The following is a 17,776-nucleotide window of genomic DNA, read 5'->3' on the forward strand; positions in this document are numbered from 1 at the left end:
ACAGTCATACTGTATAACTCCAATTTCAGAAAGGGAGAGAGAGATAAGGTTACATACAGATCAGCTGTAACAGGCTTTGAATGAATGTCAGGTTAAAGTGAAAAGCTTCTCTAAACTTTGCTACACAATATATTTATTTGCTATTTCCTTTTCTGATCCATGTGTGTACACTGATATAAAAACATGTAAACAGACCAGTCTTTAATTGTACCAGTGAATCATTGTAATGAAGACAGAACTAAATGTAAAAAGGGCTATTATAAAATACAATTGACCTTAGAAGTTGTAGCCTTGCTTGCTGAAGATAGTCTACTCTTTCAAAGAACAAATTTAGGTCAGGTACTTGTTACTTGAGATGGCATCCATCTGTCCTTGCAATAACTCATCCCTTATATTAATGATAGTCCTTTTCATGACTTTTGATTATATTGCAAGAGGTACCAGCTATTATGTTGCTGTTTTCTGGTATCTAAGACTTTTCTGCACTTCAAAATTCTTTGCTATCTTAAGTTTTATTTTTGGGTCATGAATTAAATGGTTTTCTTATAATTGTTTTTCCTTCTCAACTAATGTTTGCCAATCAGGTTTACAAGTTCCCACAGCAGTTTGTGTAATCTAACAGAGGGCTTAAAGAATGTCTTTTAACTGCCTCTCTTATTTTGGGTAAGCCTTTCTACTATAATTGTATTATTTTTAGCACACACCATATTAAAGAGATGTTCGTAGCACAAGGTCACTGAAAGTTAAGCACTGTGGGAGGTTCTGTTCCAACAATAATGCAGAGGTTGTTTTATGTATTTGGAATTGTGGTATAAGAAGTTATTACTTTTTAAAAAATCTTAATGCTGAGTATAGATTTGGAAACATATGATTAAATCTGTCGATTTGCTTTTTGTGTAGATCTGGCTATTTTCTTCCTTATATTGAGAACTCTAAATGCGCATGTTTGGTAAATAGAAGTTTCCCCAACCTATAATCCATGTCCTACTCCCATTTATTAGTAATAATACTTTGGTCGTGACAGACAAGTCTGATGTGGTGAAAATTGCAGTTGGGACACAGGTAGAGATTTGCCAGAAACAGAATAACCATGAAACCTATTCTATGTCTGGCCTCTAGAACAGCCAGCAGGATTCTTTTCAGTTGTCTGATGTGGTGCAGCAACTATGTTATTGTGACTGCTTAAATTAACTTGTGCCTCGTTGTAACAAGATATGTTTTGCTTTTCAAACAGCAGGAGAGCCCAAAGAACTAATATCTTATCCCTGTTGGTTCATGGGGCAGTTCAGTGTTTGCTTTGCCAGCTAACGCTTTGCTGCAACATTACTGTCATGCGTTTAAGGGAGTAGTATGTGCAAGAATTATCTCTTACAGAAGAAAATAATTTTGTTTAAACTCTAGCAGAAAAGAAATTATTAAATATTTCAGATATTTAAAAGTTACAGCAATTCAGATTCCACTACGTTGTATATTGAGTCCTGGCAGACATGATTATATAAAAAAAATGTTCTTAGGACCACAGCAGACAATTCCTATAAATTTATTTTCCTTATGCTTTTGACTGGGAAGGTCCTGTGACGCTTACAGAGAAATGGCAGGTGCTTTCTCCCTACTAACATGTGTCTCCAGATTGGTAAAAAGCTAAGCTCTTGCTGTAGACCCTAAATACAGCCCTGGACAATGCAGAATCCTCTTCAATTTGATTCAGGACAAAAAAAGAATTCATATTAGTGAAACAACCCATGCCTCTGTTGTAAAAGTCTTCTCCTTTAACCAGCACTTAAAAAGTCAGTACTCCATCATGGAGAAAGGTCTTAGCCTTTACCAGCTATCAGTCAATGCACATAAGAAACCTTTGAATCTCTCAGACTTTCCTTTCTACAAAGGCAGTCCTTGAACTCCAAGAGCTCCAGAACCTCTCAGCTTTTGCCTGTCAGGGTGTGAGGTTTTCAAAACATGAAAAAAATTAGAGGAAGGCCCTGGATAGTACTTCTGCCTACCTCTCACAAACAAACAAACAAACAAAAAAAGGTAGAAACCAACAGATCAGACCAAATTTGGCTTGAGGAAGATATACACCTTAAAAAGCTGGCCATACTTTCCAGAAGAGTGGAGTACATGGATTTCTTCAGACATCTTATTGCTTAGGTAGGATAAAGAGAGAGCAACGCCAGCCAGATTTTAGTAATATCCAGTCTTGGTTACCACACAGTATAAGGGGACACCTCTAAAAAGGTGTTTGTGTCTGTCCTTGGCAGTTATGGATTTTTGATGGTGTCTCTTTAACGTGAGAAAAAATATTTTTGTACTTCCAGAAAAGAAGAAACAGGCAGTTGTGATTTTGTCTTTTGAATCACTGACTTTGAGAGGAAGAGTGCAGTCTTATACTTTTCAGTGGCTGTTTTGCCTTCATTAAATACATCTGGTACTTGTTTATATAATGCATAATTAATCTATGAAACACATTGTTGAAAGTTACCTTGGGCCAAAAGATTAGTAGGATTCATATACAATCTGGAGCCATAGTTACCTCATGGGGTGAAAAATCATTTAGAAGGGATATAAACTTTCACTTTTAAGGACTTTAATCAACCTCTAATGACACAAGTTATGGAGAAAAACCTTTCCTTGTGGGCAGGGTTGTTTTTTTTTTCCATAATTATTATTTATGGGAATTTTTACACCTTCCTCTTGACACCTCTAGAAGAGGCCAGTGTATGAGACGTAATGGTGGACTAGATGAACTGAAACATACTGCATTCCAGGTGGAAATTTACAGTGGGGCAGACTTACAGCCTGCTAGTTGCAGCAAGGTGCTCTTGGGTAAGATGTGTGGTGCTGTGTCACGTGATATTGCTGGAGTTATCCCTCTGAGTACCTTGTCAGTTTAGGTCTGAACTCTTCATCCTCAGACCACTTCTCTGGTTTGGACCGGAAAATTATTTTAACATTCATATCCAGGTCTTTGCTGGTAATCTGTAGACAAATTAGTCAGTCCTTTGTCTGCAGTTTTTTTTCAGCTTCTTGCTTCACTAAAGTCATGCAAGACCCATTAGATAGGTCAATCAGCAATTTGTTCTGATATTATAAGTCTAATACAATGTAGTTTAGGAGAACTAAATGAGCAGAACTATATAAAGGGGAGAAGTGTTTACTTGGAAAATGTTGAAGCATCAGCCTTACAGTATGCTTCGATAGGTAGAAAGATTACTTGAAGGGATGCAAGACCTTCAGAATGAGGAGAAGCACAGGGAGTAGAGGTGCTGGGCTTTGTAGCAAGGAGCAGATTCTATGCCAGCAGAATGTTTGTTCCATCACAAATAGCAGCAGGGGGAGCAGCTGGCACAAATTCAAATTTTTAATAGTTTCCTGACTGATGAAGACTGCCTGTCATACTTGCTGAGCATCCATAGAAGAAAAGTATCTCTGGTATGTTAATTAGTTAATTCATTAATTTTACCATTGTTGTAAGCTGAAAAATATATTGCTTGACATAAAGCTAACAGAAATGAGAGTAATAAAAACAGGAGATAGAAAAACATGTAAAAATAAGGGCAGATGTACGTTTTGTTTTATCTTGACATTTTAGATTATTTTTTCCTCCTGTAAACATGTTTAAAGTGAGATAACTCACTTAGGTTCTAGAGAGATTATTCATTATCTAAGATAAAGTTATTTTCTAAGCTTTTACTTAGTGTTTTTGTTTTCTTGTTTTTGTATTTATTAAGAATTTCTCTTCATGGTCATAACTTACCCTGTACTCAAGCTGAAGAACAAATTGTTGTGCATTCTGAATGGTTGATTTACTAGGCCAGTTTTGGTAAAAATTGGAAGGATTTTTCTTGAACATCTTCCTGTAAAAGAGCTGAAAGGTTCTCATTGTATGCAGAAAGTCTGTAGAGTATGGTAGATTTTGTTAAACTGCTTCTCATCAATTGTGCTGCAAAATAGAACTCATACTTCATTAGTTCCTTTTCTGCTTTTAAGGCAGTTCTGCTGGGAACTCCTGTATTTATGGGCTCAAAAGGACTCTCTTTCTCTATGCCCTGAGTAGTCACTTGAACATAAGAACTTGCAGAAGCAGGGATAACATCTGCTGCAGTAAAAAGTCAAATAATTAAATTCTGCAATTCATGCAACACTTTGGAAATAGCCATGGGATTTTTATTTCATTAATTTAAGCAAGGTACTGGATAGCGTGACATTAAAATTACACAGTTGATAAATGTTAAATAGGTCCTTTTGTGGATTTGAATGTCAACATATACTTAAGCATTCTATTGGATCAGGACTGATGTGCACAGTAGATTTTGATTTGAGCTTTAATGGATTTATTTCCTTTGATGGAGTTTCTCTACAGGAGAAAAGCTTGAAGCTTGTAAGTCCTGACAGAATCTTAATTGTCTCGCAGCAGGTAGGCTCCAATGAACAAGGATGAGCCAGATACCTCTACTTGCTGCTGCTGGTCTTCATTTCAATACTGATAAATTTTGTAAGGAAATACATTTGCTGGTTTTCTTGCTTCTTTGGTCTCTGGATTTCTGAGTCATCCATACTGCTTTAACTGCTACAGCAGCAGTCACCAAAAGTCCTCTCTAAACACCAAAATCCTATTTTATTATTTTTTAAATTCTCCTAATTTTAACCTGTGAGCAGATTTTAAACAAGTGTGATTCTGAAATACCTTTTTCTCCACAGAATGTTTTAAATGAAGTGACAAGATAAGTGAGGTATATAGACAGACTTAACATCCCTTTGCTGGAGCTGTTTTCAGACATATCTCCTTGGGAAACTTAGGTAGTATATGGGATAATGGTGTTTCTGTTCAGAATTTGTAAAATAGGCCACTGAGAGGTCTTTTTCCTTTAAAAAAAAACCCAAAACAAACAAAAACTCAAAATCAAAACAACAAAACTCTTTCAGAGGGCATTTTATTAATGAGAATTACAATACTGGAAAATCTGGTATAGATTAACAAAGAACAGTAACAGTGTATCCAAATGGAACTGGTTGCATAATTAAATTCCTTTAATAGGTTCTGAAATGTAAACCTCTTGATCCCTCTGATGTAAGCATAGCTCTTAAAAGTCATGGAACTTGCTTCTGAAAGTGTAATGTGGGAGAGAAATATTGGGATGATGATGAAGGATTTCAATAGCCTGGGAGGAAAACAATAGGCACAACAATAAAGAAAAAAAAAAAAAAAGAAAAAAAAAAGAAAGAGCATCCCCCAGACCTGTAGCTATGAAAAGTAAAAAGTAGCTTTAATAAAACCCTCTTTCTATGGTCATGCAGTTTGTACTAGCAGTAATGAAGCAACTTAATGGCAAGTAAAGACACTAAAGATTGACATAATTTTTTCACTATTCTTACACTCTTTTTTGCCTGTTCATTGTAATCTTGTCTGTTTTGAATACGTGTTCTTCTGTATGTCTGTTTTGGTTTCCTGTTTTCTTGCTCAGAATCATCAAAGGCCCTCATTCTGTGGTTGCTTTTCTTATTAATAGAATGTGGGATTTTTACAATATTGATTACAATATATGAAGTATCTAAAGTATATAATATTTGCCTTTTCTTGACTTCTTAAAAAGCAAAATTGTTTACTGAGGTACAGTACAGCTGCTAGGAGGATCATACCGAATGGCTAACATGCTGTCTGCTAAGTAAGAAGGAAAATATTTTAGTGAGATTGGCATAAATGATGATGTTCTGACAGTAGTAACACCAAGCTATGCCTAGGTTTTTTTTTGTACTAACCAAAGCTATCTGCAGACTTTTAGCTGTGTTTCTCTTTTACTGCCTGAGATGCTGAAAGATGAATTTTCTGGGTTGAGTACATGATTAGTTGAGCAGATAACAAACTTGTGACAACAGTTGGAATGCCTGTGAGCAATTATACAAACAATGTACTGCATAAAAGTCCTAAAATTCAGGCAACATTTAGATGTCAATCTCATCTTTTTTGCCTTCAATGTTTACGTCTGACTTCTGCTTCATCACCACTGAGTGATACTGAAGTATACGGGTAATACATACTATCATTTCATACAATACCTTTTTATCCAAGGGCACTTCTATTTTAATACTATTTAATTTAGAGCATGATCTCAAAAGTTCCCAACATAATTGAGTTTCATCTGCCCATAAAGCTAGAGCTGCTATGGTCAGGGGTGTATTTTAATCTTCTTTATTTGCTTTCATTTCTTTCTGAAGTATGTTATTTTGGAACATAATGGCAGGGCTGCCCTTAGTTATTCGTGTTTTGGCTCAGACTTTTTCTTTTCAGAGTGACAGCACATTGCTCAGTGTTCGTTTTCTCTCCATCTCTGTGTTTCAGCACTTAGAATACATGAACATAAAGAACAGGGCTACTGGCTTCTCCATTCTTAAAGTACTCAATGAGAGAAGTAAGCTAACTGCTCTTAGAAGTTGAAGGTATGCATCATGTACCTAGTTTAGTGAACTAATAATTTCTATACCTCTGTATGTTAGTGTCAGTAAGATCTTCCATAGGTTTGCATTAGCTGCTGCTACAACCTTCCTTTCTGCAAACTCTTTAGAAAGAAGAAAGAGTAGAGAACTCTGTCATTTGTAATTCAATGATTTGGAGATGTCATGTTCCAAACGTAGGCACACATAAATGTTTAATCAATATGCTGCTTCTGCACTGAAGGTAAGAGAAGACTCAAGAAGGTGATGTTAGTCTTTAGAAGAAGACAAACATTAATGAGTAGGTTTCCTTTATTTCTACCAGGGTTGTAAGCAAAGGTGTAAAATCTGGAAACTGAAACTTAGTCATAAGTGTTTGTTGTGTTTTCTCTATTTTTAGACTTTCAAGCATTTATCTTTAACCACAAATAAGAAACCACCCCCTTTTGATTTTGATCACCTTCTATTAGAGTTATTATATGCCAGCCTATGACTTCAGAAAGTACTCTATTTGGGAAATAAATAAAAAAAAAAAAAGATAGAGGCTATTTCTGCTCTTTGTAGTTGTAGACTGAAATTGATGAGGTTATGTTTTCAAAATATTTTTATCTTCTAACTTTTTATAAAGCCGTAGGAATATTGTTTTTGGAACAGTGATGTTTGCTTCAGGATAAAGAGTTTCCCATTCTGCCTTACAGTTGTAAAGATCAAATCCTGCCATATTTTTGTCACCCAAGATTGCTTCATGCAAGTTGGGATGCCTGTTTCTTGATTACATCCTCATCAGTCACTTATGATTGCAAGAATACTTAGGTATTACTGGTTCCTTATAATAGAAATCCAATCACTTTTCTTTAGCTTGTGGATCAGATTGTCTTCATGGGCAGATGTTCTCTGATGGCAGTTTCACAGAAATCCAGATGCCGTGGGATAATGTCCTTTATATATAAAGATTGTCAAACAAGACCAATGTTGTGATTTAATAAAAGAGATTATTTTTATAGATATAAGACCAGTTAACACATTTTAAGCAATGACAATGCTGATGTTTCCTGTTTTTCTGAGATTAAGATAGGCTAAATGATGGAGGTTTCCCATGGTAAAAGTACTGCTGTAAATGTTGCATCTGGTAATGTAATTAGGAAGTATTGGCTCCAGTTAATGTAACTTAAACAAAACATGTTGTCCTCGGAAAACTTTAGACAGGCATAGCCTTGTCTAAAAAGAAAACAGGGACGTATAGTGTTTCCATGGAAACTCGGTTAAAATACTGATTTATGGGTATGATCATAATCAATACCATAATCTAATCTGATTGAATTAAATGAAAAAGGGTCTTAGACATGAGGTCAGCACAATTTAAAAGTATCTCTACACATGCAGAAGTTAGTCTTCCATCCTTATAGGTGCTTTCTAATTGCACATAAAAGCAGGGAAATTTGTGTGGCACAGGTCTATTTTTCCTTCTATGGTCACTTTCGCCATTTTTAATAAAAAAATTGAGATCAGAATTTAAAATAAATCTGTTTAAATATACTTTATTGAAGTTGGTGACAGCTTACTGCATCTCTTATATGTGTGTTTGATTTCCTTTTTTTAATGAAAGGGAGATGGGTTTTTCCCTTAGGGAGGGCATGTCAGCTCTGCATTCTGAAAGAATGGAGAACATAATATTTGCTTCCTTTACAGACACGCTGAGAAGATATATTAATTCTGAAGGAGATTCTGGCATCCTTGTTTGTGAAATAGCAGTAAAATGCAGAGACGATTGAATTGACCCAATTAGAAAATCAAATATATTCTATAAAATGTGTTACAGTAATATTTCCAATAGAACCTTTGTCATTTAGCAACGTCTAGACTTAGAAAAGTGGTATTTCAAAGTTATTTTAATGCCTAGGAATATATTGGAGGCTTCAGAACAATGACCTTATGTTTACTGATTGCAGTGTTAGTGAGTGCTTCTGGAAATCCCGTCAGTATCGGTCTACCTTTGACACATGTTTCAACAGCTATAAGAACCTGGCTTTTGGAAGGCTAGCTTTCTTTGTAAGTCAGGAATAGGTTTACCTTTATGTGCCAGTATCATTTCTGAACATTTTTGGCAAAAGTCCTTTTTTGAGTGGAGATCTGAGGACTTTTTGCATTCTCCAGAGCTCCATTCTGACAGGTGCTAAGTAGTCTTAACATGTGCTGGGCATCCCTTAACTCTCACAGACTTCAATGAGCACTAGTGGTGCCCAACAACTTTCAGGCAGAAGTCCCAGCTGAATTTACACCTATCTTGCAACTTAGTAGTAGAAGAAGTTTTTTAGTAGGAGAAGTCCTTGGTTTAATGGAATATCAAAGACAACAACCTTTCAGCAAACCTTCCTGATTTATTTCAAATCCACTATCCATTAAAGAGGATGACACCTCATATCCATTATATTGATTTCTCTCAAAAATTATTAATTAATACTACTAAAATGTGCTTTACTGCTCTATTGACAACTAAATTCTACTAATCTTTAGGATGTAAATTATATCATACTGCTTGTTGAAGCAAGGCCAGGTTGGATGAGCCTTGGAGCAACCTGGTTTAATGAGAGGTGTCCTGCTCATAGCAGAGAGGTCAGAACCTGAGGAGCTTTAAGATCCCTTCCAACTTTAACCATTCTATGATTCCACGATTTTGCAGTGGATGCCATATTTTTTTCATTAACGTTTTATGCAAAGTATTCTTCAGCCATTCTGCTATGAGAGGATTTCAGTTTAGGAATAAGAACAATAGAAGCTTTGCCCATTTCTGAAATCAGCCTTTCTCATAATGCTGGGTTATGTAGATACAGACGTTTTTTTGTCAATAGAATTAAGAAGTAGCCAGGATCAAGTCTTAAAAAAAATACTGTTGAGGTTTGAATGTGTTATATTCTGGTTACAAACTATCACGGTTTGAACATGTTATATTTTAGTTACAAGTAGAAGCAGAAAGCCTGACATCTCCTAGGGGAGTCTGGTCATGGCCTCCAAGAGTTCAGATAAGTATCCTAATTTCTGGATGTTTGTCTGAACTTTGAGCTTCTTAGGGTTCATTAATCGCAAACTTGAAACCACAGCATTTTGGCTGAAATGTGAAAGGAACACTGGATGAGCTATTCTAAACTAGGACCTCAGCTGTAAGAAGTAAAGTTTTTTTTGAGAGCTTGACAAGCCATGGATTCTCCCTTAAGATTTATAAATGTGCTTACAAATACATACTGTTCTTTTTTTTTTGTTTTTGTTTGCTTTTTGTTTGTTTTGTTTTTGTTTCAGTCGTGAGATATACTTGAGTATTGAAAAACAACAACAACAAAAAAAAAGAGCAAGAAAACTCTATAAGATTATAAAATGGTTAGGGAGTTATTAAAATACCATCACTCCTTCATTATTTTACTGTTACTGTGGTTAGATTTTAGTCTTCACATGCTTCCTGTACCATTAGAATTCAGAAAAACCTGTCAGACTAGTGGCCGTGCAGGGGGAAGTTGGAAGAAAACTGAAGTTTATAAGAACTCTTTATAAAAGTTCTGCCCCCAGCACAGTTTTCTGATGGTGTTTACCTTCTCTCTGCAGGCTACTGAGCCTAATAAAATACTACCCTACCTGTTTGGTTGTGCTGCTTTTTTTTTTTCTCTCTCTTTTTTTTTTTTTAGTACTGGAATGAACCAGGTGTCAGTAGCTTTTGATTGTTTTCTAAAAGTCACAGGGAAGGTACTTCAGACACCAGAGAGGACTTGACAGTGCCCTGCCTCACCCCCTTCAAATGGTACAGTCTAAGCCACTATTTTATACTATCAATGTACCCTTTGTATTTCTCAGTAACAAAGAATCTATCTTCCTAGCAATGTGCACTTGGTGTAATTTTGTATACCAAGTGGTTACCTTCCTCCAGGCTTATGGGAGGATATTTTTTTTCTTGGGTTTTTTTTTGTGTGTTTTTTTGTTTGTTTGTTTTGGGTTTTTTTGTTTGTTTGTGTTTTTTTTGGTTTTTGTTTTGTTTGTTTTGTTTGTTGTTTTTAAATTACAGATGGATTCCCAGGTAGCTCCTTTGAGGTGTGCTTCTGGTACACAAAGTTGATCATAGGGTAAAAGAGCAAATTTCTGTAGGAGCCCTTTGTTAGAGTGTTGGCAGCACATCAACTACTATTTTGTGAAGTTTGAAATACAGTGTAACTGTCTGAATGATAATTTACAGATAACCTTTTTCCTTCTAAGCCCCTCAGCGAAACCTCCTGGAAAGGCAATGGACTTTCAGTCAACAGCATCTATATTTTTTAAATTTTTCACTCAATTTATATCCTTTTTGTGTTTCCTCTTGCTCCTACTGCTACTTCATTAGTCCTCCAGAAGGAAGATATGTGTCAGAGAGTCAAAGGGAGTTGCTTTATGATGATGTTCACAGACTGCCCTCCACAGTTCAGTTTGTTAGGGGTTGGCTGCAAATCAAGCCCTTCAGCTTTCCCCAGTGGTTTGAGTTTGGATGAACTTCAGCCTTCCAGCAATCATCATCTAGCTCTCCTTTCAGCTTGGCCTCACATCAAGTTCCCAATGTCTCCTCCCTCTCTGCTTGAGCTTGGTCTCCAGGAAATACCAGTTGCCCTTGCCTTCTCTCTATCCTGGGAGTTTCCATTCATACAACTGCTTCCACCACTAGTTCTAAAAATATTCTGGAAGAAAATAGCAGGTTTGAAGTCCATGAGTAAAGAGGCAGCCCTTCAAATTTCCATTCTTCATTGAAGAAGAATTCACTCATTTATATGTTGCTTCCTGATAGTTCTGATGAAGGAAGTACTCTGTGTTTCTAAAATCTTATGACATATTATGACATGTGAAAGCTGTCTCTTGTAACAAACTGATAATTATATAGGACTTACAAATGTATCTGTATGAGCAATCATTCCACTGATTTGATGATTAAAAGATAAAGGTAAGATACCAGTAATAATACAGTATATATATATATTTATTTTTTTTCCTGAATATTGTTTAGAATAAAAATTATGTGCTAATTTGCCCATTGAGATTTTTTTTTTTTGTATTTTACATTGTCTCTAGGTTAATAAAAGACTCATTCTAGAAAAAAAAAATAAATAAAAAAAAGTCTGTAAATGTTAGTGAGGTTCAAATGTCAGCAGCTCAAAATTAGGTGGAAAAGATAGGTGCACGTTTACATGGATTTCAGATGGGCTGAGGCTTTTTGTATTGGGTGTCTCAATCAGGTTCAGACATTCTGGATACTAAAATGAATATTTACTCATGTTAAAAGAAAATTTTGCAGATCTTCTGGGTTGCCAGAATAAGGACTGGGGTGAGAAGAGGAAGGTATGGCTAGAATGGAAAAGATCAAGGAGATCAAGAAGGAAACTGAATGAAGTGTGAACGTTGAAATGTGAAACTGCATTTCATTGTGCAAGTAAACTGAAACTGGGATTAGAAGCAATCTAGGAAGTGCACATTTAACAGATGTTTGTTTATATTTTTTTATCTATCCTGCATGTGAAAAAAGAGTGACTATCTCGGGAATATAGCTAAGTTGGTTGATTCTGGAGCATAACTATTACTGTTAAGAACGTGTTTTGGAACACCTCTAATTTATAAGCTAAAACCTCTTAAAATTGAGGGAAAAATATGTGTAGATTTTCATTTTAATTATATTGCATAACACATGTTTTATAAGTATTTTTAAGGATATGATCTTTGGTGGTGGGAATCTTCCATTAATTGGTATTAGAGGTACTTCTTGGCAGTTGTTTCTTTCTCAGTATTGTATGTTGGGGTGTAATATTCCACATCTAATTATTTGGCTAAGATAAAAACTGAAAACAGATTTTAAAGTATAAACTAAATAAGTTTAATCAACTTTTTTTTTTTACTTTTTTTTTTTTTTTTTTTAAGTAAAGGTGTTCTGAAATATTTCATATTTCTTTATTTGATATTTTAAAATATAATGAGGTAATATGATCAGGCAGAAACAACAGAATCTTAAGGATTATAAGATTAATACACAAGGACAATATACATTAAAAAATAATCCTGCTACAAATCTTTATCCAAGATTTCTCATTTTTAAGCCAAGTTAAACCTCATTTAGGATTATTCCATCAGAAATAGGGGGCCCAAATATCTTTGAAATGCTGGGTGTCTATCTTAGTCTATCCTGTATTCTGTGGGAAAAGGGAATGGAGACCTTAAGATATTTTTCTAAACTTGTTGAACTAGTACTTTTATATAGTGTGACATTCTATAGATATTTTACAGAATGGAATCCCTTTAGCTTTTACTACTTTTTCCTTAATTATATATTCAGAATCTGTCTGCCAGGCTTATAGGGAGATTCAGCTCCTATCTTGCCTGAAATAAGTCAGTCTAATCTGGTTTCCTCTCTTATTTTAAGTAGAAGATTATTCTTTTTACTTATAGCCTAAGAGCTCTTGTAATTCTGTGCACAGAAGTAATTTGTTGAGGATGGTTTTTCTTGTATTTCTGTCAATTTGCTTAACCATGGAGATCTTGAAATGAACACAAGCAATCCTGATCTGTTCTGAGTAGCTATTTGTTTTCCTTAATGTTTGCCTTGAAACTAAGCAGTCCTGAGCTCTAGTGGTCAAACACTTCCCAATACCTCTATCCTCAAAGCATCCCACTAAAAAAGTGAAATATTAACCTCAGCCATGGAATCAATGCATAGGAAATTACTTATGAAACAATAATTATCTCTGAGCCAAGAATTTAACTTTGTCATTCTCAACCATCTGTAATTTCCTAGGGTATGCACTAGAGAAGAGCAGCCACTGTAGTAAGTAAATAAAGAAATCTCAGAGAGTTTAGTAACTGTTTTCCATAAACAGCTTTAAAGGTATTTAGTGAAATCACCTAAGTAAATTTGCTAATATGAGTGAAACAAAAAATTGGATTTGCAATATTCATTGGAAATGACACATTTCTGTGTTATGTGGAGTAACTGACTTCGTACACCTCCATGAGCTCATGTGAGCTGATCTCCTGTGTACCTCTAGTTCCAGCCCACACCCCAATGACATTACAAAAAGCAGGCAGCAGTGAAGACAAAACATTTTCTCCTTTTTACTCATTTTTTTTTCCTGGCAAAAGATAAATAGCTTGTATCCTTTGGCTGTTTTGATTGAACTAAGCCTACAAATATTGAAGAATAATTTATTGTATGCTTTACAATGTATATTCCCTGTAAATAATTATGTTTTTGTTATTTGTGGAGTTTTGTTGTTGGCTTTGTTTGGTTGGTTTATTGGGGTTTTTTGTGTGTTTTGTGGGTTTGTTTTGTTGTTGTGTGTTGTTTGGGGTTTTTTTGGGTTGTGGTTTGGTTTGTTTTTTTTAACTAAAAATGTGGCTGTTATCTGGATACCTTGATTAACATTGTTCAGAAAAAATTCAGTGCAATTTCTTTTCTTTCTATAACTTCTGTGTTACACCCAGGAGGCTAAACAAGGCATTGCTGAGATGGGTGATACAATTCTAAAGTCTCCCTTTTTCCCCACGTGTAGCCAGACTGTAAAACACAGATTTAAGTATAAATAGCTGAAGCATTTAAGGACTAGAGAATGTTCAGAATCCCCTGGGCTTTAAAACCCTTTGGAATTATATTTGAATAGTTCTTGAGGCATTAAGAACCCACCAAAATGTATCCTGTGCCAGATACAAGGTTCTCAAAAAGTCTACCAAAAGGCTTTATTATCACCTCAGGGGTTAAAAAGGAAATTATTTACCCATACATTAACTCTGTTAATTCTTTTGAATGTAATGACAGCATAAAAGATATGGTCCAGGGATGCAGCAGTAGCTGGCAAGAGCAGTCAAAACAGATGTCTTTAGCCCCCCTGTCTTCTGCCGTATCTTCTTATTAACTTCTTTTAAATAAAAGGAAGCTAATTCAGAATTTTTCAGCACAGATAGATGGTATGTTATCATTCTCTTAGTTTAAGCAGGTGAAACCAGAAGAATCAATTGACTTTGGAGCTTATGCAAAGCACAATGCATTATGTTGTTGTTCAATAGAAACACTGGAGTGCTGGGTCTGATAGCAGCATCAGAATAGGCAGGAAGACAGGTTCACTGGTCTTAGGAAAACTATAATCCTACCTGAGGTTATGAGAAGTAGTTAATTTAAACCAGTAGTATCTTCAATCATTATTACTAAACTACTAGCTGTTGTCAGAATTGTACATAATGTTCTTAATTTCAATTTTTAGAGAAGTTCTTAATGTTTGAAGTGGACTTCTTGTGTTCCACAGATAACTGATGTATTAAGTGGCCTAATAACAAATGGTCACTTGAAATGTTAACCAACATTTTCTTGTTGTTTCAGCACATCTTCATGTGTTTCAGCACAAAACACGTGTTCCTACAGCTGTTTTATCAGTAAAATATACTTTTGAGGTAGATGTGAATGTGTTCAGCTTGTGGCACTTTAATATTAATTATGGAGACATCTGCAATTTCAATTATGTTTGCCTTGCATATTCTTCACGTTAGCAATGTTTGATCAAACTGTAAATGGTTTAAAATATGACTGTGTGATCTCTTCAATTTAATTAGTTGTGGGGTTTTTATTTCAGGGCTTACTTTTCCAGACTTTTTTTCCTTCTGATTAATTTTAAATACTCATTTTGAAAGAATTAAACATGCTGGGTTTATTTTAATGATTTTTTAAAAATGTATATCTTTCCCAGCTGTAGGTATCCAGATGAAACTTGAGTTTTTCCAGCGGAAATTTTGGACTGCAAGCAGACAGGTACATTTTAAATGGAAATTTTCTTTGTTATTGAATACACACCAGTTCTCTATCTGTTCAGATTTTGACCTGCCTTTTTTTTTTTTTTTTCCCCACAAGTGAAAATATTGTAAATAAACAGTGTATTTGAAATATATAATGGCTGCCTCTTCTGAGTTACATTCGTGTTCATCATTACAAAAAACAAAACTAGTTTCTTGTTCCTATATTTATGGAAACAAGTAGAAACATTATAAATTTTATGCTCCTATATATAAGGAGTTACTTTGGTGGTCTGAACCATGTTGATTTTCTCCCTCAGAAAAAGTGGCAACTGTAAATCAAACTGTGATATTTGTTCCTTTTCAGTGACAACAGAATTATGCCTTCTCAGTTACTTAGGACCTGTCTTGTAACATAGAGTGACAGAGACTAATTAACTAAACTAGATTACTGAATTGACATTCATAGTCTTTAATGAACTGTACTTAAAATGTTCAGGATATAGAATTTTTAGTCATTGAAGAGGATAATAATTTAATTTTTTTTTTGTATCTCTAGTGTGCATCTCTTGATGGCAGATGTGCTATAAGTTGTGATGATGAAGTAAGTATATAACAGAAATTTTTTTCCTATTTATACCTCTACTGCAGTAGAACATAAAGTTGATTGATTTAGTTTGAACATCTTGTTGGGCTTTATAATCTCCTGGTGTAATTAGGATTTGCCTTCTAAATAATATACTATTTAGATAGTGAGATTTTGTTAATGACAAACATCCACTTAATTACAGGGTTGACACTAATTCCTGAAAAATGTGTTGTAATAACTTGTTCTTTATTAATTTGGTTTTTGAATTTGAAGACGTTCTAAGACATTTTTTTTCCCTACTTTATTGTTCATTTTAGAAGCTAATCTCTGATGTTAGAGAACTGGAACTAGACATGAATTTGGAGTTGAATATAGTCAGAACTAATATATTAATAGCGCTTCAGAAATTAAAAAAGAAGTAACCTTGGTCAGTTTGGCTTAATTGCCTTACTAAAGTAGTTTTTTATATACTGGAATTCAATAACTAAAAATGGTATTTTTAGTCTTATGCACAGATTTTTCCAAAGCATTTGACGTCATACATGTGATGTTTTGGTTAAGAACCAATGTATCTTTGATTAAATTAATTTAAAAGTGTTTGGAAAAGCACATCCTATAGTGATCTATGGTGGGAATTATGCACACAGGATTAAAAAAAAGTTGGGGTTGAGATGCTATAGCATGTAAAGTTAGTGATTTGGAAGAAAACAAAGCAAATACTGATAATATCTGTGTGTTATCTCTAAACATAGTGAATAGTGTGAAGAGATCTGGATCACCTGATAAACTGTGCTTGAACAAGCTATATGAATTTAAGTAAGATAAAATGTAAAATCATACATCTGGAAGTAAGAATTGTAGGCTGTATTTGTCTGATACTTTTCATACAGTGGCAAAAAGAGCTATGGCAAAACATATATAAATTGCAGGCAAGAGCCTGTTTGGCTCAGTAATTCAGTGTTTTTGTAATTTATTTATTTTTTTTTAAGTAGGATATCAATATTTCTTTTTTATACAGTAATACATGGCAAGTGTATTTATACAGCAAGTACACACTGATAAAAATTCCAAGAGGGCACAACCAGAAAGAATCTGCTCTCTTCTTCTATGTTGACTGCAGTTAATTAGAATAGTCATATACGTTGCTAAATATTCATGCAGAACAACTTCTACTATTATTTTCTTTGTTAGAAAAGAAATACAAACAGTTTAAAGTACTTTCAGCTATTTTCACATGACACCAGCAGGAGCCATGTAAGCATATGGATAAATGTAGTAATAGTGTGAACATTCATAGAATCATAGAATCCTAGGGGTTGGAAGGGACCTCGAAAGATCATCTAGTCCAACCCCTCCTGCCAGAGCAGGGTCACCTAGAGTACATCACACAGGAACGCATCCAGGTGGGTTTTGAATGTCTCCAGTGAAGGAGACTCCACAACCTCCCTGGGCAGCCTGTTCCAGGGCTCTGTCACTCTTACAGTAAAAAAATTTTTTCGGATATTCACCTTGAACCTCCTATGCTCCAATTTGCACCCATTACCCCTTGTCCTATCACTGGTCATCACTGAGAAAAGCCTAACTCCATCTCCCTGACACTCACCCCTTACATATTTGTAAACGTTGATGAGTTCACCCCTCAGTCTCCTTTTCTCCAAGCTAAAGAGACCCAGCTCCCTCAGCCTTTCCTCATAAGGGAGATGTTCCACTCCCTTAATCATCTTTGTAGCTCTGCGCTAGACTCTTTCAAGCACTTTCCTGTCCTTGAACTGAGGGGCCCAGAACTGGACACAATACTCCAGATGCGGCCTCACCAATGCAGAACAGAGGGAGAGGAGAACCTCTCCTGACCGATTAACCACACCCTTTCTAATGCACCCAACATTGGTGGTTTGGAGATTGAAAACTTTTTGTTAATAACAAAATGCACTGTTGATAGGACTCAATCAAATATCATAGCTGTTCTGTTGAGCCTACTACCTGTCACAT

At 35.1% G+C, this 17,776-nt stretch overlaps 1 protein-coding gene across 1 annotated transcript in view; it reads left to right on the forward strand.

Moving 5' to 3' along the window:
• The window catches only part of CACNA2D3 (calcium channel, voltage-dependent, alpha 2/delta subunit 3), a 366,879-nt gene that overhangs the window by 310,732 nt on the left and 38,371 nt on the right, over positions 1 to 17,776 (forward strand). Inside the window, exons 28-29 of the mRNA XM_009993350.1 lie at positions 15,156 to 15,217; positions 15,758 to 15,802. Of these exons, the coding sequence (XP_009991652.1) occupies positions 15,156 to 15,217; positions 15,758 to 15,802 (107 nt within the window). The remainder of the gene's footprint in view (positions 1 to 15,155; positions 15,218 to 15,757; positions 15,803 to 17,776) is intronic.

The sequence above is a fragment of the Chaetura pelagica genome, unplaced genomic scaffold (genome assembly GCF_000747805.2).
Source record: "Chaetura pelagica isolate M959 unplaced genomic scaffold, ChaPel_1.0 scaffold630, whole genome shotgun sequence".
In the NCBI taxonomy this organism is placed as follows: Eukaryota; Metazoa; Chordata; class Aves; order Apodiformes; family Apodidae; genus Chaetura; species Chaetura pelagica.